This window comes from Cherax quadricarinatus, chromosome 87 (assembly GCF_038502225.1).
Source record: "Cherax quadricarinatus isolate ZL_2023a chromosome 87, ASM3850222v1, whole genome shotgun sequence".
Lineage (NCBI taxonomy): Eukaryota > Metazoa > Arthropoda > Malacostraca > Decapoda > Parastacidae > Cherax > Cherax quadricarinatus.
In genome coordinates, this window is record NC_091378.1 from 4,116,893 (window position 1) to 4,138,554 (window position 21,662).

The window sequence follows — 21,662 nt, forward strand, 5'->3', positions numbered from 1 at the left end:
CCTTCTTCCTCTTTCTCTCATCTCACTTTCTTCCTCTTTCTCCCCTTTCATCTTCCTCTTTCTCCCCTCTCACCTTCTTCCTCTTTCTCCCCTCTCACCTTCTTCCCCTCATCTACCCCATACATTCTCCTCCCCACGTTTTTCTCGTAACGTCTCTCTCACTTTCTGCTATTCCCTCTCCTTCCTTCACCTTCTCCCCTCACCATGCCTAAGGTCACACCTCTCACTCACCTTCCCTTAAAGCCCTGTACACCTGCTCCTCCGCCATTTAACAGAATCTTAATTGCCTTGGTATGGGAACAGTGTCGAAAGTGTTTGATAATTGGGTAAGTCTGCGGTGTTCTAGTGTCCTCCATTTGTGTAAATAGAATATTAGTTTGACGTTATCTTCTGGGATTTCCTGTGATCGTGGCCCGTGCCTCCTGCTTGGTGTTATGGTCAACTAAGTTCTTGCTGCTAGCACTGCTCTGAAGCTGGACGCTGTGAGTTGCCACACAGCCTTTCCATGTATGTCTCTGGTTGTGATTGCCAGATCAGCCAAGATGTAATGGATAGGTGGGCCAGCGAGCCTCCAGCAGCAACAGCCTGGTTGACCAGGCGGATATTGATACTGGTCACACACACACACACACACACACACACACACACACACACACACACACACACACACACACACACACACACACACACACACACACACACACATATGGACCTAGTAGTGACCAGCGAAGAGGCGGGAGAAGGAGCTGTGAATCGACCCCAGCAACCACATATAGATGAGTACACACAAACACACATTCTCTCTCTCTCTCTCTCTCTCTCTCTCTCTCTCTCTCTCTCTCTCTCTCTCTCTCTCTCTCTCTCTCTCTCTCTCTCCCTCCCTCCCTCCCTCCCTCCCTCCCTCCCTCCCTCCCTCCCTGAAGCAGCTGTGGGTGAGTTGTGTTGCAAGGGTGAGGGTGATGGGGTAGAGTCAGGGGAAGGGTGAGGGGAAGGGGGATCTTGTGTCCCCTCAAGTGGACTAATTTTCAACACAAACTGTATTTCAACCTCCATGAATTTTTACCTGATTTTTGTAATATATTTGAGCAGCCTTAAAAATAGGGGCCATGATACTGGCCAAGGGCTCTTGATTCCAGCACTTAGAACTACCTCTCCTTTGCTCGGATTTGATTGCCTTCTATTCTCCTGAAGCTGTATGACCCATATGGGATTAGCGCTTCCCTACCAATATACTATGTGTGTGTGTGTATAAGATTTGTGCTTGAAAGAGAGAGAGAGAGAGAGAGACAGAGAGAGAGAGAGAGACAGAGAGAGAGAGAGAGAGAGACAGAGAGAGAGAGAGACAGAGAGAGAGAGTACTGTTGTATGTCGTGTGTATGAGATCACTGGTGTGTGTGTGTAATATTACTTACTGTTGTATATCGCTTTGGAAGATTACTGGTGTATGGAGTATGTATGAGGTTAGTATAGTACACTCTGCTCCTTAAGATCATGACAGTATACCATCATCTGAGGTTAAAAGTACACTGTCATTATCTGTGCAGGTTGAAAAAGGAATTTGCATTTAGGTTAAGAGTAAAGGTTTTTAATTTTTGATAGATAACTATTTTATGGTGGAGGGAAAACAGCTGGTTTTGTGGGGGAAGACAGCTGGTTTTGGGGGAAAACAGTTGGTCTTTGGGTGGAAAACAGCTGGTCTTTGGGGTTGGGGAGTGAGGGGAAACACTTCACTCACACATCTTAGGAAAACAGATTAATAATGCAACGTCTATCCTGCAGGTTATTGCCTCTACGCCAGTGTGGGCATCCCCTTGTTTTCCTCGTGTGTCTCCCCTCCTTCCATCCCCAGCTTCCCCTCACCCCTGTGTCTGGCCGTGACAGGTTAAAGGGAGTAGGCACTCCCCGACCCTCACCACCAGCTAATCCCCTCAGAGGCGTGTTTTCCCCTCTTCGGCGCCATTGGTTGCAGATGATTTAAAGGTTTACCCCAGTTAGCACATGTTAATCTGGTGTGGCAGGACACGCAGCATCTCAGAGCTGTTCCTACTGCTGCTGGTACACGCTGTGTCACTCATTGTGGCTCTCCGTGTGTGTGTGTGTGTGTGTGTGTGTGTGTGTGTGTGTGTGTGTCGCTACACTGTTTATATCGCACCTCGCTGTACGTCGCGTCGTGTCGTCTGTGTTTAACTACTGCGTGTATATTTCATTGGGTGTGTGTTCCACTCGGTGTATGCTTCACTGGGTGTATATTACGGTGCCTCTCGTGGTGTGCAGTGTAATGTGACAAGTGTACTCTACCCAGCCACACACTGATGTTAGTGTAAACACCTGAATCTTAGCACTTTCACTCTTAGTATAGTTTATCCTCAGACGTAAAGTGCTATTTTACTCTCGTCTGTGATATCAAATGTTATTATAGTGTTTCGTGTGACAAGTGTTATTTTAGTGCCTTATGTGACAAGTGTTATTTATTAACTTATGTGACAAGTGTTAATTTACTCTTATGTGACATGCAAAGTGTTATGTTATAATCTCATGTGACATAAATATTATTTAAGTATCTCATGGTTGGCCTTCCTCCTCCTCCTCCCCACAGGTACACGAGCTCTGTGACAACTTCTGTCACCGGTACATATCGTGTCTGAAGGGCAAAATGCCCATCGACTTGGTGATTGACGAACGCGACGGTCCCAAGCCTGACCTGGGCAGTGGTGATTCTAACAACAACGCGGCAGCGGCTGCCGCTGGCCGAGCCTCGGCCGATACCACCCATACTGACGGCGCCTCCACACCAGACGTGGTGAGTAACCTACTTAATATTTACCCCTACGTGTTATCATATACGGAACACTACTTCCCTTACTGTCTACTACAACTACTAATTTTTCTACTGTTACTACTACTACTACTACTACTACTACTACTACTACTACTACTACTACTACTACTACTTTCACTACCAACAGTTTCTCTACCACTCCACTTTTTCTGTTGTGTTCCTGTCTTCGCCTATATATATATATATATATATATATATATATATATATATATATATATATATATATATATATATATATATATATATATATATATATATATATATATATAATGTACTGCTCCCTCACTCTCGTGTGTTAGTATGACTTGTAAATGATTCAGGTCGGACCGAAACGTCGTCGTAAGCTCTTCTCTTCTATGTGCGGGTTATTTGTGTATGGTATACAGTACCGACAAGATGAAAAATTAGACACGTGCAACATCTGGATATCTTTATTGTAGACGTTTCGCTCACCAGTGGCTTTATCAATACAAATTCAAGGACATAATGGGAAGACTGTAGAACTGTATACAGAAGACGAGGTAATCAGTCCCTCAGCCACTGGATGGCGAAACGTCTACAATAAAGATAGCCAGATGTTACACATGTGTCTAAGTCTTAATATTTACCTGCTAATTGGTTGAGGAAATTTTCCTGGATCTTAATTACGTGATTACCTGTTGTACAGCTGTTCCGAATACCGAGGGTGGGTCGTCGTCCCCATGGCTATCCTCATTGATGGCTTGCTCAGTCATGTTAGTAAGAAGGAGCATGGCTTCTATGGCTCTCATGGCTTGCTCAGTCAAGTTAGTAAGAAGGAGCATGGCCTCTATGACTTTGATGGCTTGCTCAGTCATGTTGATAAGGAGCATGGTTTCTATGGCTCTCATGGCTTGCTCAGTCATGTTAAGAAGGAGCATGGCTCTCATGGCTTGCTCAGTCATGTTAATAAGAAGGAGCATGGCTTCTATGGCTCTCATGGCTTGCTCAGTCATGTTAGAAAGAAGGAGCATGGCCTCTATGACTTTGATGGCTTTCTCAGTCATGTTAGTAAGAAGAAACATGGCCTCTATGGCTCTGATGGCTTGTCCAGCCGTGTTTATAGGTGTCATGGCCTGGTTGATGGAGAACTGATTTTGGAGACTTTATTAAAGTTCTCCCTGGGAGACATCTAGGTAGTTTCTCTTACATACGAAGGGAGAACCTTGAGTGACTTGCATACAAATACCTCCGTGTATCTTTATATGTACTCTACGTGGTTTCTAAGCTACAGGAGTAGTTATATCAATGGTGCAATACTTGTGCAGTATATACACGTGCCAATTCCATTATATATACCATCTCTTTGTATACCAAGAAGGTCACGTGACCAGCTTGGTGTACAAAGGAATGGTGAATATAATGATATTGGTACATGTATATTCTACCCAGGTATTGCACCATTGACAGTTTGTCCTGTTCCACACACAGCACAAGGATCTGGAGTTCCTCATTCATATGAAGGGAGAGCGAAGACTGACTTGCATTAAAGATACAGGAGTAGTTAGTCGTGCTCCACACAGCACATGGATGTGGAGTTTTATTGGTGTCTGGGCCGTCTTGGTGTCCTGGTGAATGAATAGGCAGATGTCGAGGCGAAGGCTGCTATAACAAGCTTGCTTGATTAGGCAGTGAATTCATGTAACCCATGGCTTCTCTGCCTTACAGGGAAGTCATGTCCACGGGAAGATGCGAGCCCAGGGAAAGGCCTACAGCATGGCAGCATGGCCCAGTAGGCCTGCTGTAGTGCTCCTTCTTTCCTATGTTCTTGTGTTCTTCACTTATACAACATTCAGCAGGATGTGGGTGTCAGCTTCTCCTCCAACAGAAATCGTCAGTTTGAAAGGATCCTGTTGATTGAATTTCAGACACACACACACACACACACACACACACACACACACACACACACACACACACACACACACACACACACACCCACACACACCTCATAGCCACCTGCTTGCAGGTGCTCTTGTCCCCTTTGCTCTCTGTGTAGCTTGTGACACATTACTATTTAATACATTTCAGCTATTTGCTCACGACTTACGAATTTACATTTTCATCATAGTTACGATTTACGAGTTTTAACTTTCATCATATTTTTAATAATTACCAGGGTAGCTGTAGGGACCTCGGGGAACTTTTAGGAGTCTTTTAAAATTAACCTTCTGATGTGATTGTTAACTAATACTTGTTATTGTAACTTGACGTTATAAGGTTTATTAGTGTTGTGTTTATGCTGTAGTATTTATTGTTTATTTTGTATTTTTTCTTGTGTTGTGCCATTTTATTAACTGGGTTTAGAGATACGGTAAGAAGTGTAGAATAAAGCCAGTGAAAAGGAGGGGCGTCATGGGAACAGTAAGAGAACACTGTGTCAGCATGCGTGGTCCAGGACTCTTCAACCTGCTACCATCACATACTAGAGGTGTTGCTGGAGGAGAGGTGAAAGCTTTGTAAATGGTCCAAGTCGGACCGAAACGTCGTCGTAAGCTTCTCTCTTTTATGTGCGGGTTATTTGTGTATCGTTCCAGTCACGGTATTGTGCCTTTTTTTTTTTGTTACTCATGAACAACCAGACTGTTGAGTCCTGCACGGTGCCAGCAGTAACAGGCATGAAGTCTGGCCTTAGCGTGGGCTACAGGAGTAGGAAGACTTTCGAAACTAGTCACAGGCATATCACAGGTAGGTCAAAGCCCTCTTGAAATCTCAGATCTTTAATTTTATTGATGATTACGGTAGATACTAGGACAGTGGAGGGCAGGGGATGGCAGGTCAGCAGTAACAGCCACAGAAACATCACAATCAATGGTCGGCCATAAAATTAGTGCGGGAAGTGTCGCCTTGGGATCATCTCCAGACCTGCTACTGCCTTCCCTCCCTCCCTCCTTCCTTCCCTCCCTTTACCCCTTCTACTGCCCTCCCTTACTGCCTCATTCCTGCCCTCCCTCCCTCCTGCATTCCCTCCTTCCCTAAGGAAGGAGTGAGTGCCAGTCGTACACTTCCTTGGAAATAAGAACAAATGAGATTTGCTCCAAGGAAGGGGAGGGTAGCTCCAGTTCCTCGAATCAAGAGCCCTATACCCCGGCTTGAATGGTTAGCCGAGGTGGTGCTCAGGGTGAACCTCGAAGTAGCCGCACGCGGCCCTGCCGCCTGCGTCCTGGCAGCCTGCGTCCTCGCCACCTGCATCCTCGTCGCCTGTGTCCTGGCAGCCTGCGTCCTCGTCGCATGCATCCTGGCAGCCTGCGTCCTCGCCACCTGCGTCCTCGCCACCTGCGTCCTGGCAGCCTGCGTCCTCGCCGACTGCGTCCTGGCGGCCTGCGTCCTCGCCGCCTGGGAGAAAGACGCAATAAAGCGGGTTTAGGTCCACCGGCGAGCAATCTCAGTAATTGACAGCATCTAAAATATGGCCGCCACTCCCGCTTATGAGGCAGGAAGGGCAGAGCCCAGGAGGAGGTGGAAGAAGAGGAGGAGGAGGAAGACGTGATGGTGGAGGAGGTGCTGGTAGTGAAGGAGGAAGAGCAGGGGGGGGAAGAAGAGGAGGAGGAGGGGGGAAAAGAAGAAGAAGAGGAGGAGGGGGAAAGAAGAAGAAGAAGAGGAGGAGGAGGAGGAAGACGTGATTGTGGAGGTGCTGGTAGTGAAGGAGGAAGAGGAGGGGGGGAAAGAAAAAGAAGAGGAGGAGGAGGAGGAAGACGTGATGGTGGAGGAGGTGCTGGTAGTGAAGGAGGAAGAGGAGGGGAGGCAGGAGAGGAAGAGTAGTGGTAGGCAGGGGATGAGGGAAGAAGCCACTGGGCAATGATGGTACTAGAGGGAGAAGGTAATTAGGAAAGAAGGGGAGAAGTTTAGGGAAAGAAAGATGAGGAGCAAAGATTGGAGGGAGAAAGAGAGAATTAAAAGGTAAGGAAGTGGGGAAAAAAAGAGGAAAGGAAGTAGTGAAGAAAAAATGGACGAAAGAGGAATGAAAAGGGAGGACACGAGAAAAAACATGGGAAGTACCTAAGGGAAAAATGGTGAGACATGACAAGAAACGAATAATATGAAGGAGGAGGAGGAGGATCTGAAAGTGATGTGGAAGATAGATTTTGTCTTCCTGATTTTTAGTAAACACTTCCTGGACGGTATTAAGCTTTCTATGAACTATGTTTCTCTTTTGAGAAGTCTGTGGCCGGGCAGTCATTTGTCATGGCCATGGGATCACCCCTCAGCACAGTCATGGCCAACCTATATATATATATATATATATATATATATATATATATATAGGTTGTGGTGAGTGGTGCACTTAGGAGTCTGTGGAGACAAAGAACTTTGTCCTTGGAGGCAAAGAGGGGAATGTATGAGAGTATAGTTTTACCAACGCTCTTATATGGGTGTGAAGCGTGGGTGATGAATGTTGCAGCGAGGAGAAGGCTGGAGGCAGTGGAGATGTCATGTCTGAGGGCAATGTGTGGTGTGAATATAATGCAGAGAATTCGTAGTTTGGAAGTTAGGAGGAGGTGCGGGATTACCAAAACTGTTGTCCAGAGGGCTGAGGAAGGGTTGTTGAGGTGGTTCGGACATGTAGAGAGAATGGAGCGAAACAGAATGACTTCAAGAGTGTATCAGTCTGTAGTGGAAGGAAGGCGGGGTAGGGGTCGGCCTAGGAAGGGTTGGAGGGAGGGGGTAAAGGAGGTTTTGTGTGCGAGGGGCTTGGACTTCCAGCAGGCATGCGTGAGCGTGTTTGATAGGAGTGAATGGAGACAAATGGTTTTTAATACTTGACGTGCTGTTGGAGTGTGAGCAAAGTAACATTTATGAAGGGATTCAGGGAAACCGGCAGGCCGGACTTGAGTCCTGGAGATGGGAAGTACAGTGCCTGCACTCTGAAGGAGGGGTGTTAATGTTGCAGTTTAAAAACTGTAGTGTAAAGCACCCTTCTGGCAAGACAGTGATGGAGTGAATGATGGTGAAAGTTTTTCTTTTTCGGGCCACCCTGCCTTGGTGGGAATCGGCCAGTGTGATAATAATATATATATATATATATATATATATATATATATATATATATATATATATATATATATATATATATATATATATATATATATATATATATATGTCGTGCCGAATAGGCAGAACTTGCGATCTTGGCTTAAATAGCAACACTCATCTTGCCATAAAGGACAAGCTAAAATTTGTGTATGCAATAATTTCGCCAAAATCATTCTGAACCTAACGAAAAAAATATATTTCACTGTGTTTGTTTAGTATTAAATTATTGTAAACAAATCTAAAATATATTTAGTTGGGTTAGGCTAAAATAAATTGCGCTTGTTATAGCAAGGTTAGGTAAGTTTTCTAAGATTCTTTTGGTGCAAAATTATAAATTTTTACATCAACATTAATGAAAAAAATGTATCTTTAAATATATAAGAGAAAATTTTAGAAAGGACTTAATTTTAAATGAGTTCTTGCTAACTGACCAGTTTTACATATTCGGCACGACATATATATATATATATATATATATATATATATATATATATATATATATATATATATATATATATATATATATATATATATATATATATATAATATATTATATGATCGAAACGTCCCCTTTTTAAAATTCCATAAGCATCATATTCTGCCATATTAACATATATGTTGATATATTTTACCATTGATGTAAAATAGGAGATAAAGTAGCCGTGAAGATGGAAGTAGAGGAGATACAGTAGGTGTGGAGGAGAAAGTAGAAGAGATTGGGTGCACTTACAAATTGAAGCAGAGGAGGATGAGGAAGTAGCAGATGAGGAGGAGGAGGTAAGAGCAGGTGGAGATAGACGGGAGGTTTGTACACACTTTAAGAGTTTTTGCTGAGGTGACGACGAGAATAGTGCCACCACGGCACCGCATGCGGCGAGAGTGCGTCCCTGGTGGTGGTCCTGGCTCTCTTCGATGTTCTAGCCGCCGCAGCAGCAGTAGTAGTAATAATAGTAATAATAATAGTAGTAGTATTAATAATCTTGCAGAGAAGTAGGGAGAATTTAAGAAGGGTAGGGATGCGTAAACAAAGTATAAACATCGAAACACATGGGTGAGCAGTACTTAACCCTTAAAGAGGTGTATGTTGCATTTATGGATTTAGAAAAGTCGTATGATAGGGTGACTAGGTGTTCCCTGTGGCAGATATTGCAAATGTATGGAATTGGTGGTAGGTAACTAAAAGCATTTAGATGTTTTTTTATTCAGAGAGTGAGGCTCGGGGTCTAAGAGAGAGGGGGACTATTTTCCTGTGAGAGTAGGACTTAGGCAGGGATGTGTAATGTCACTATGGTTGTTTAACATATATATAGATGGGGTTGTAAAAGAAGTGAATACTGGGGTGTTTGGGAAGGGGTGTGGAATAAAGAGATGCGGGATCTAATGCAAACTGGGAGCCATTATAGTTGCTCTTTGCTGATGACGCAGTTTTTTTTTTTTTTTGGGTGGGGGGCCAGAAGGGATTCTGAAGACAAGTTTTAAAGGTTGGTGGACGAATTTAAGAGGGTATGTAAAGGAAGGAGATAAAAAGTGAACATAGAAAAGAGCAAGGTGATGATAATAACAAAAAGCCTAGGTTAGGATAGCTTAAAAATCTGATCTGAGGGAGTATGAAGGTCGTGGGTGAATTTGGATATCTGGAAGTGGACGTGTTAGCAGAAGGTGGATGATATGTTGAGGAATTAGTGGAAATAAAGTTTACCTATGAAGGCATATAAGGGGAATGCCCCAAAGTATATATATGTAGAGTACATATTGGTACCAACACTTATATGGGTGTGAGGCATGAGTTTTGAACGGTATAGCGAAGACAATGAAGGAGTCATGTTGGAGAGCAATTTGTGGTGTGATTATGCAGAAAATCCGTAGCATAGAAACTGAGGCGATGTAAAGTGACAAAGGGTATAATTTCAGAGTGCTGAGGAGGTGTTGTTAATGTGGTTTGGGCATATAGAGAGGATGGTAAGGGGGCTATGAAGAGTGTGTGTAGCTCTGGGGTGGAAGATAAGACAGGTAGGGGTTGTTCCTGAGCGGATGGGGGTACGAGAGACTTTGGTTTTTCGGCCTTGAACATCTAGAAAGCTTGTGTAAACGTGACAGAAGATGAGACAAGTGATTTTTAATGACCGTACTGTTAGTGTGAGAAAGGTGACTCATAAAGGGATTCCGGGAAACATATTAGCCAGACTTGAGTCCTGGAGGTGGGAAATAAATAGCCTGCACTCGGTGGGAGAGGTGCTGGGAGGCTGCAGTCGGAGGATCAACTGAACGATGATGCCAGCACGTTTCTGGCAAGACAATGATTGAATGATTGATGGGGAATGGATCACAATGCCTTCTCGACGTAAAACAACAAAGTAATGTAATCTTTTCACAACATTCTGTTAACTTCAATTTGATCAAGGGCAAAACACGAGGTAAACTATGACGTTAGAAATGATAGTCACCCATTGTAAAAATTAAAAGCCGGGGGAGGGGAAGGGGGGGAGGAGGGAAGGGGAAAAGATAGTATATTTTAATGTAAACGTGTGAAGATGGGGAAGAAGGAGAATCAGGAAATATAAAAGTAGACGAAGGAGGGAAGAGAAGAATATAAGAAGACATACAGGAGGAGAGGAGGTAGAAAGAAATATAAATGGCCGAAGAAGAACAAATAAGAGGAGAGGAAGTATGAAATTTAAGAGAATAAAGAGGGAAATAGGAGAGGTAGAAAAGGGAAATAAGAGAAGATAGAAGGAAAATACAAGAGAAAGTAGGAGTAGTATTAAATATAAGAGTAGTAGGCAACATTAATTACAATATTTTAACATCACGTTAAACATTTCAACATAGAAGCGTCCGTGTTTAATTTGTGCAAGTGACAGCATATTGCTGTCTGATTGGTCAGTGTTGGTGGTGGTAGACTGGTTGTTGATGCTGGTTGGTGGTGGTAGTGGTTGTTGATACTGGTTGGTGGTGGTAGTGGTTGTTGATACTGGTTGGTGGTGGTAGTGGTTGTTGATACTGGTTGGTGGTGGTAGTGGTTGTTGATACTGGTTGGTGGTGGTAGACTGGTTGTTGATACTGGTTGGTGGTGGTAGACTGGTTGTTGATACTGGTTGGTGGTGGTAGTGGTTGTTGATACTGGGTGGTGGTAGTGGTTGTTGATACTGGTTGGTGGTGGTAGTGGTTGTTGATACTGGTTGGTGGTGGTAGACTGGTTGTTGATACTGGTTGGTGGTGGTAGTGGTTGTTGATACTGGTTGGTGGTGGTAGACTGGTTGTTGATACTGGTTGGTGGTGGCAGTGGTTGTTGATACTGGTTGGTGGTGGTAGACTGGTTGTTGATACTGGTTGGTGGTGGTAGACTGGTTGTTGATACTGGTTGGTGGTGGTTGTTGATACTGGTTGGTGGTGGTAGACTGGTTGTTGATACTGGTTGGTGGTGGTAGTGGTTGTTGATACTGGTTGGTGGTGGTAGACTGTTTGTTGATACTGGTTGGTGGTGGTAGTGGTTGTTGATACTGGTTGGTGGTGGTAGACTGGTTGTTGATACTGGTTGGTGGTGGTAGTGGTTGTTGATACTGGTTGGTGGTGGTAGACTGGTTGTTGATACTGGTTGGTGGTGGCAGTGGTTGTTGATACTGGTTGGTGGTGGTAGACTGGTTGTTGATACTGGTTGGTGGTGGTTGTTGATACTGGTTGTTGGTGGTAGACTGGTTGTTGATACTGGTTGGTGGTGGTAGACTGGTTGTTGATACTGGTTGGTGGTGGTAGTGGTTGTTGATACTGGTTGGTGGTGGTAGACTGGTTGTTGATACTGGTTGGTGGTGGTAGTGGTTGTTGATACTGGTTGGTGGTGGTAGACTGGTTGTTGATACTGGTTGGTGGTGGTAGTGGTTGTTGATACTGGTTGGTGGTGGTAGTGGTTGTTGATACTGGTTGGTGGTGGTAGTGGTTGTTGATACTGGTTGGTGGTGGTAGACTGGCTGTTGATACTGGTTGGTGGTGGTAGACTGGTTGTTGATACTGGTTGGTGGTGGTAGTGGTTGTTGATACTGGTTGGTGGTGGTAGACTGGCTGTTGATACTGGTTGGTGGTGGTAGTGGTTGTTGATACTGGTTGGTGGTGGTAGTGGTTGTTGATACTGGTTGGTGGTGGTAGACTGGTTGTTGATACTGGTTGGTGGTGGTAGTGGTTGTTGATACTGGTTGGTGGTGGTAGACTGGTTGTTGATACTGGTTGGTGGTGGTAGTGGTTGGTGATACTGGTTGGTGGTGGTAGACTGGTTGTTGATACTGGTTGGTGGTGGCAGTGGTTGTTGATACTGGTTGGTGGTGGTAGACTGGCTGTTGATACTGGTTGGTGGTGGTAGTGGTTGTTGATACTGGTTGGTGGTGGTAGTGGTTGTTGATACTGGTTGGTGGTGGTAGACTGGTTGTTGATACTGGTTGGTGGTGGTAGTGGTTGTTGATACTGGTTGGTGGTGGTAGACTGGTTGTTGATACTGGTTGGTGGTGGTAGTGGTTGGTGATACTGGTTGGTGGTGGTAGACTGGTTGTTGATACTGGTTGGTGGTGGCAGTGGTTGTTGATACTGGTTGGTGGTGGTAGACTGGTTGTTGATACTGGTTGGTGGTGGTAGTGGTTGTTGATACTGGTTGGTGGTGGTAGACTGGCTGTTGATACTGGTTGGTGGTGGTAGACTGGTTGGTCGTGGTAGACTGGTTGTTGATACTGGTTGGTGGTGGTAGACTGGTTGTTGATACTGGTTGGTGGTGGTAGACTGGCTGTTGATACTGGTTGGTGGTGGTAGTGGTTGTTGATACTGGTTGGTGGTGGTAGACTGGTTGTTGATACTGGTTGGTGGTGGTAGTGGTTGTTGATACTGGTTGGTGGTGGTAGACTGGCTGTTGATACTGGTTGTTGGTGGTAGTGGTTGTTGATACTGGTTGGTGGTGGTAGACTGGTTGTTGATACTGGTTGGTGGTGGTAGACTGGTTGTTGATACTGGTTGGTGGTGGTAGACTGGTTGTTGATACTGGTTGGTGGTGGTAGACTGGTTGTTTATACTGGTTGGTGGTGGTAGTGGTTGTTGATACTGGTTGGTGGTGGTAGACTGGTTGTTGATACTGGTTGGTGGTGGTAGACTGGTTGTTGATACTGGTTGGTGGTGGTAGTGGTTGGTGATACTGGTTGGTGGTGGTAGACTGGTTGTTGATACTGGTTGGTGGTGGTAGACTGGTTGTTGATACTGGTTGGTGGTGGTAGACTGGTTGATACTGGTTGGTGGTGGTAGACTGGTTGTTGATACTGGTTGGTGGTGGTAGTGGTTGTTGATACTGGTTGGTGGTGGTAGACTGGCTGTTGATACTGGTTGTTGGTGGTAGTGGTTGTTGATACTGGTTGGTGGTGGTAGACTGGTTGTTGATACTGGTTGGTGGTGGTAGACTGGTTGTTGATACTGGTTGGTGGTGGTAGACTGGTTGTTGATACTGGTTGGTGGTGGTAGACTGGTTGTTTATACTGGTTGGTGGTGGTAGTGGTTGTTGATACTGGTTGGTGGTGGTAGACTGGTTGTTGATACTGGTTGGTGGTGGTAGACTGGTTGTTGATACTGGTTGGTGGTGGTAGTGGTTGGTGATACTGGTTGGTGGTGGTAGACTGGTTGTTGATACTGGTTGGTGGTGGTAGACTGGTTGTTGATACTGGTTGGTGGTGGTAGACTGGTTGATACTGGTTGGTGGTGGTAGACTGGTTGTTGATACTGGTTGGTGGTGGTAGTGGTTGTTGATACTGGTTGGTGGTGGTAGACTGGTTGTTGATACTGGTTGGTGGTGGTAGTGGTTGTTGATACTGGTTGGTGGTGGTAGACTGGTTGTTGATACTGGTTGGTGGTGGTAGTGGTTGGTGATACTGGTTGGTGGTGGTAGACTGGTTGATACTGGTTGGTGGTGGTAGACTGGTTGTTGATACTGGTTGGTGGTGGTAGTGGTTGTTGATACTGGTTGGTGGTGGTAGACTGGTTGTTGATACTGGTTGGTGGTGGTAGTGGTTGTTGATACTGGTTGGTGGTGGTAGACTGGTTGTTGATACTGGTTGGTGGTGGTAGTGGTTGGTGATACTGGTTGGTGGTGGTAGACTGGTTGTTGATACTGGTTGGTGGTGGCAGTGGTTGTTGATACTGGTTGGTGGTGGTAGACTGGTTGGTGGTGGTAGTGGTTGTTGATACTGGTTGGTGGTGGTAGACTGGCTGTTGATACTGGTTGGTGGTGGTAGACTGGTTGGTGGTGGTAGACTGGTTGTTGATACTGGTTGGTGGTGGTAGACTGGTTGTTGATACTGGTTGGTGGTGGTAGTGGTTGTTGATACTGGTTGGGGGTGGTAGACTGGTTGTTGATACTGGTTGGTGGTGGTAGTGGTTGTTGATACTGGTTGGTGGTAGACTGGCTGTTGATACTGGTTGTTGGTGGTAGTGGTTGTTGATACTGGTTGGTGGTGGTAGACTGGTTGTTGATACTGGTTGGTGGTGGTTGTTGTTGATACTGGTTGGTGGTGGTAGACTGGTTGGTGATACTGGTTGGTGGTGGTAGTGGTTGTTGATACTGGTTGGTGGTGGTAGTGGTTGTTGATACTGGTTGGTGGTGGTAGACTGGTTGTTGATACTGGTTGGTGGTGGTAGTGGTTGTTGATACTGGTTGGTGGTGGTAGACTGGTTGTTGATACTGGTTGGTGGTGGTAGACTGGTTGTTGATACTGGTTGGTAGTGGTTGTTGTTGATACTGGTTGGTGGTGGTAGACTGGTTGTTGATACTGGTTGGTGGTGGTTGTTGTTGATACTGGTTGGTGGTGGTTGACTGGTTGGTGGTGGTAGACTGGTTGTTGATACTGGTTGGTAGTGGTTGTTGTTGTTGATACTGGTTGGTGGTGGTATACTGGTTGGTAGTGGTTGTTGTTGATACTGGTTGGTGGTGGTATACTGGTTGGTAGTGGTTGTTGTTGTTGATACTGGTTGGTGGTGGTAGTCGTTGTTGATACTGGTTGGTGGTGGTAGTGGCTGTTGATACTGGTTGGTGGTGGTAGTGGTTGCTGATACTGGTTGGTGGTGGTAGACTTGTTGTTGATACTGGTTGGTAGTGGTAGACTGGTTGGTGGTGGTAGACTGGTTATTGATACTGGTTGGTAGTGGTTGTTGATACTGGTTGGTGGTGGTAGACTGGATGTTGATACTGGTTGGTGTTGGTAGTGGTTGTTGATACTGGTTGGTGGTGGTAGTGGTTGTTGTTGATACTGGTTGGTGGTGGTAGACTGGTTGTTGATACTGGTTGGTGGTGGTAGACTGGTTGTTGATACTGGTTGGTGGTGGTAGAGTGGTTGTTGTTGTTGATACTGGTTGGTGTTGGTAGACTAGTTGTTGATACTGGTTGGTGGTGGTTGTTGATACTGGTTGGTGGTAGTAGAGTGGTTGTTGTTGTTGATACTGGTTGGGGGTGGTTGTTGATACTGGTTGGTGGTGGTTGTTGATACTGGTTGGTGGTGGTTGTTGATACTGGTTGGTGGTAGTAGTGGTTGTTGCTGATACTGGTTGGTGGTGGTAGACTGGTTGTTGATACTGGTTGGGGGTGGTTGTTGATACGTTGGTGGTGGTAGAGTGGTTGATACTGGTTGGTGGTGGTAGAGTGGTTGTTGTTGATACTGGTTGGTGGTAGTAGACTGGTTGTTGATACTGGTTGGTGGTGGTAGACTGAGTGTTGATATTGGTTGGTGGTGGTTGTTGATACTGGTTGGTGGTAGTAGAGTGGTTGTTGTTGTTGATACTGGTTGGTGGTGGTAGACTGGTAGTTGTTGATACTGGTACTGGTAGTTTAAGTAGTGGTAGCAGCAGTGTTGGTTGTTGAGGTGGTATACTTAGAGGGTGTTCCGGGGGTCAGCGCCCCCGCGGCCCGGTCCATGACCAGGCCTCGTGGGGATAATAGTTGTTGGGTAAAAGGGCACAAGTGTAACTACTGTGACATTTTATTGTGGTAACGTTTCGGTCTCCAGGAGGTTCGTCTTCAAGCTCCGTTTTTTCACCTAACATATTGTGGGTTATTATACCACTGGGATAATAGTTGATGTTTTAAGTGGTGGTGAGGGTTGTGTCTGCTGGTGGTGGTGAGGGTTGTGTCTGCTGGTAGTGGTGGTGAGGGTTGTCTGCTGGTGGTGGTTGTGAGGGTTGTGTCTGCTGGTGGTGGTGAGGCTTCTGTCTGGTGGTGGTGGTGAGGGTTGTGTCTGCTAGTTGCGGTGGTGGTGATGAGGGGTGTGTCTACTGCTGGTGGTGAGGGTTGTCTGCTGGTGGTGGTGATGAGGATTGTGTCTGCTGGTGGTGGTGGTGAGGGTTCTGTCTACTTGTGGTGGTGGTAAGGGTTGTGTCTGCTGGTGGTGGTTGTGAGGGTTCTGTCTGCTGGTGGTGGTGGTGAAGGGTTATGTCTACTGCTGGTGGTGGTGGTGAAGGGTTATGTCTACTGCTGGTGGTGGTGGTGGTGAGGGATTTATGTCTACTGCTGGGGGTGCTGGTGGTGGTGGTGGGGTTTTGTCTACTACCACTGCTGGTGATGCTAGTGCTGCTGTTGGTGGTGGGTGTTTTGTCTACTACTACTACTACTGCTGGTGGGGTAGGGGGGGGTAGTTGAAGCAGGTGTGAGTTAACACACCAGAGTACCAGCTTGGCAGGTACCAGCGTCAAGCCATGAACGTTACCATGTACCAGCCTGGCAGGTAGCAGCGTCAAGCCATGAATGTTACCATGTACCAGCCTGGCAGGTACCAGCGTCAAGCCATGAACGTTACCATGTACCAGCCTGGCAGGTAGCAGCGGCAAGCCATGAACGTTGCCATGTACCAGCCTGGCAGGTAGCAGCGTCAAGCCATGAACGTTACCATGTACCAGCCTGGCAGGTAGCAGCGTCAAGCCATGAACGTTGCCATGTACCAGCCTGGCAGGTAGCAGCGTCAAGCCATGAACGTTACCATGTACCAGCCTGGCAGGTAGCAGCGTCAAGCCATGAACGTTACCATGTACCAGCCTGGCAGGTACCAGCGTCAAGCCATGAACGTTACCATGTACCAGCCTGGCAGGTAGCAGCGGCAAGCCATGAACGTTACCATGTACCAGCCTGGCAGGTACCAGCGTCAAGCCATGAACGTTACCATGTACCAGCCTGGCAGGTAGCAGCGTCAAGCCATGAACGTTACCATGTACCAGCCTGGCAGGTACCAGCGTCAAGCCATGAACGTTACCATGTACCAGCCTGGCAGGTACCAGCGTCAAGCCATGAACGTTACAGCGTCAAGCCATGAACGTTACCATGTACCAGCCTGGCAGGTACCAGCGTCAAGCCATGAACGTTACAGCGGCAAGCCATGAACGTTACCATGTACCAGCCTGGCAGGTACCAGCGTCAAGCCATGAACGTTACAGCGGCAAGCCATGAACGTTACCATGTACCAGCCTGGCAGGTACCAGCGTCAAGCCATGAACGTTACAGCGGCAAGCCATGAACGTTACCATGTACCAGCCTGGCAGGTACCAGCGTCAAGCCATGAACGTTACAGCGGCAAGCCATGAACGTTACCATGTACCAGCCTGGCAGGTACCAGCGTCAAGCCATGAACGTTACAGCGGCAAGCCATGAACGTTACCATGTACCAGCCTGGCAGGTACCAGCGTCAAGCCATGAACGTTACCATGTACCAGCCTGGCAGGTACCAGCGTCAAGCCATGAACGTTACAGCGGCAAGCCACGAACGTTACCATGTACCAGCCTGGCAGGTACCAGCGTCAAGCCATGAACGTTACCATATCTCGTGTCAGGGAAACATTCAGAGAAATATATTTTCAAAGCAATAACTGTCTTCAATATGATAAATATCACATAACACAGCAACCACAACCACCTCACTGGCTAATACTAATATATATATATATATATATATATATATATATATATATATATATATATATATATATATATATATATATATATATATATATATATATATATGCAATAAGATCACAGTAAACAGGTGATTTCAGAATATGCAAAACAACCACTCTGAAAGAATAGAGAAATTCCAAGCGCTTTCGTGACTACTCACATTATCAAGGAACTATCATAGTTCCTTGATAATGTGAGTAGTCACGAAAGTGCTTGGAATTTCTCTATTCTTTCAGAGTGGTTGTTTTGCATATATATATATATATATATATATATATATATATATATATATATATATATATATATATATATATATATATATATATATGGATTTGTCAGTTAAAAATAGGAGATGAGAGTTATTAAATGGAGAGTTAGAGGTATTGGGAAGATGGAGGGAATATTTTGAGGAATTGTTAAATGTTGATGAAGATAGGGAAGCTGTGATTTCGTGTATCGGACAAGGAGGAATAACATCTTGTAGGAGTGAGGAAGAGCCAGTTGTGAGTGTGGGGGAAGTTCGTGAGGCAGTAGGTAAAATGAAAGGGGGTAAGGCAGCCGGGATTGATGGGATAAAGATAGAAATGTTAAAAGCAGGTGGGGATATAGTTTTGGAGTGGTTGGTGCAATTGTTTAATAAATGTATGGAAGAGGGTAAGGTACCTAGGGATTGGCAGAGAGCATGCATAGTTCCTTTGTATAAAGGCAAAGGGGATAAAAGAGAGTGCAAAAATTATAGGGGGATAAGTCTGTTGAGTGTACCTGGTAAAGTGTATGGTAGAGTTATAATTGAAAGAATTAAGAGTAAGACGGAGAATAGGATAGCAGATGAACAAGGAGGCTTTAGGAAAGGTAGGGGGTGTGTGGACCAGGTGTTTACAGTGAAACATATAAGTGAACAGTATTTAGATAAGGCTAAAGAGGTCTTTGTGGCATTTATGGATTTGGAAAAGGCGTATGACAGGGTGGATAGGGGGGCAATGTGGCAGATGTTGCAAGTGTATGGTGTAGGAGGTAGGTTACTGAAAGCAGTGAAGAGTTTTTACGAGGATAGTGAGGCTCAAGTTAGAGTATGTAGGAAAGAGGGAAATTTTTTCCCAGTAAAAGTAGGCCTTAGACAAGGATGTGTGATGTCACCGTGGTTGTTTAATATATTTATAGATGGGGTTGTAAGAGAAGTAAATGCGAGGGTCTTGGCAAGAGGCGTGGAGTTAAAAGATAAAGAATCACACACAAAGTGGGAGTTGTCACAGCTGCTCTTTGCTGATGACACTGTGCTCTTGGGAGATTCTGAAGAGAAGTTGCAGAGATTGGTGGATGAATTTGGTAGGGTGTGCAAAAGAAGAAAATTAAAGGTGAATACAGGAAAGAGTAAGGTTATGAGGATAACAAAAAGATTAGGTGATGAAAGATTGAATATCAGATTGGAGGGAGAGAGTATGGAGGAGGTGAACGTATTCAGATATTTGGGAGTGGACGTGTCAGCGGATGGGTCTATGAAAGATGAGGTGAATCATAGAATTGATGAGGGAAAAAGAGTGAGTGGTGCACTTAGGAGTCTGTGGAGACAAAGAACTTTGTCCTTGGAGGCAAAGAGGGGAATGTATGAGAGTATAGTTTTACCAACGCTCTTATATGGGTGTGAAGCGTGGGTGATGAATGTTGCAGCGAGGAGAAGGCTGGAGGCAGTGGAGATGTCATGTCTGAGGGCAATGTGTGGTGTGAATATAATGCAGAGAATTCGTAGTTTGGAAGTTAGGAGGAGGTGCGGGATTACCAAAACTGTTGTCCAGAGGGCTGAGGAAGGGTTGTTGAGGTGGTTCGGACATGTAGAGAGAATGGAGCGAAACAGAATGACTTCAAGAGTGTATCAGTCTGTAGTGGAAGGAAGGCGGGGTAGGGGTCGGCCTAGGAAGGGTTGGAGGGAGGGGGTAAAGGAGGTTTTGTGTGCGAGGGGCTTGGACTTCCAGCAGGCATGCTTGAGCGTGTTTGATAGGAGTGAATGGAGACAAATGGTTTTTAATACTTGACGTGCTGTTGGAGTGTGAGCAAAGTAACATTTATGAAGGGATTCAGGGAAACCGGCAGGCCGGACTTGAGTCCTGGAGATGGGAAGTACAGTGCCTGCACTCTGAAGGAGGGGTGTTAATGTTGCAGTTTAAAAACTGTAGTGTAAAGCACCCTTCTGGCAAGACAGTGATGGAGTGAATGATGGTGAAAGTTTTTCTTTTTCGGGCCACCCTGCCTTGGTGGGAATCGGCCGGTGTGATAATAAAAATAAAAAATAAATATATATATATATATATATATATATATATATATATATATATATATATATATATATTTATATATGCAATAAGATCACAGTACACAGGTGATATCACAATATGCAGAACAACCATTGTGGAAAAAAAGGGAAATTTCAAGCGCTTTCGTGACTTCTCACATTATCAAGGACTTATAAAAAAATATCATCAGGAAGGTATATAAGGACGAAACTACACTTCCTGTTCATTTTTTTTATTTTTACAATTCCTTGATAATGTGAGAAATCACGAAAGCACTTATAATTTCCCTATATTTTTCAGTGGTTCTGAATATATATATATATATATATATATATATATATATATATATATATATATATATATATATATATATATATATATATATATATATATGAGAGAGAATATTTATCTGGCAAAATAAGCAGTAGGAAATGTTTTTATTGAAGACAGACCAGCATGAGTGAGAGATGTCTGTGATAGTCTGCTGAACACCTGTCTCTCTCTCTCTCTCTCTCTCTCTCTCTCTCTCTCTCTCTTTCTCTCTCTCTTTCTCTCTCTCTTTCTTTCTTTCTTTCTTTCTCTCTTTCTCTCTTTCTCTCTTTTTCTCTCTCTCTCTCTCTCTCTCTCTCTCTCTCTCTCTTTACACAGGGTTTGACAAGGTTAAGGATCCCTAGCTTTATTGACAAGCTAAGAGCTGTTACCTACATCAGCTCATTTGAAAGCATTTTTATTGTTAAGAGACATACAAGTAGGGAACAGGATGAAGTTGGAGCCATCGGTGGGCCAGCATTTTCATTTGATCAACTGACTTTATCTCGTTGACATCATTATGCTGTACGAATGTGTTCCATACTCGAGTCATCCTGGGTAGGTATGATCTCAGATGGAGTGATGTTCTGGAGAAGGGTACAGCCAGAGTGAAGTTGCTGCTTTCTGCCCGTCTCTCTCTCTCTCTCTCTCTCTCTCTCTCTCTCTCTCTCTCTCTCTCTCTCATTGCAACTTTCCATTCCTTCCCCTTCTCTCTCCTTCCCTTGAAGCCTGGCTTTCCTTCTTTTCGCTCTCGTTTCCCCTTGTATCCCTCCCTTTTATGCCTCCTCCCTTCCCATTTCTCCTTCACTCTGCCACAGCTTCCCATCCCTCATCTACGTCCCCTCTCTCTCAGCCTACATCCCTCATCCTCTCCATGGCTCCCTAACCAGATTAGATTTGGATTGGGTTAAATTAGGTGTGAATTAAGGATTGGATTAAGTTAGGTTTGATTAGGTTTGAATTAAATTAAGTTTGAATAGGTTTGGTTAGGTTTGAATTAAGTTAGGTTTGGATAGGCTTGTTAGGTTAGGGCCTTCGTGGTTGGTGTTTGTGTGTCCAGGCGAGTCGGTCAAACAGGGATGTTAGACATAACTTTCTAGCTTTAAAGTGGATTGACCTGCATGAGATGGTAGAAGCAAACGCTATACACAGCTTTAAGGAGAGGTACGACAACAGGCTCCGCCGCGAGCAAGTCAAGACGCTTGTTTAAAACCAGTGGTAG

The 21,662-nt window shown here is 45.0% G+C and overlaps 1 protein-coding gene across 29 annotated transcripts in view; it reads left to right on the plus strand.

The window, feature by feature from the left end:
• hth (Meis homeobox homothorax) overlaps positions 1 to 21,662 on the plus strand; it is a 1,177,701-nt gene that overhangs the window by 270,664 nt on the left and 885,375 nt on the right. For all 29 annotated transcript variants that reach the window (XM_053798553.1, XM_053798554.2, XM_053798534.2 and 26 more), the window contains one exon: positions 2,597 to 2,800. In XM_053798553.1, coding sequence (XP_053654528.1) covers positions 2,597 to 2,800 — 204 coding nt within the window. The remainder of the gene's footprint in view (positions 1 to 2,596; positions 2,801 to 21,662) is intronic.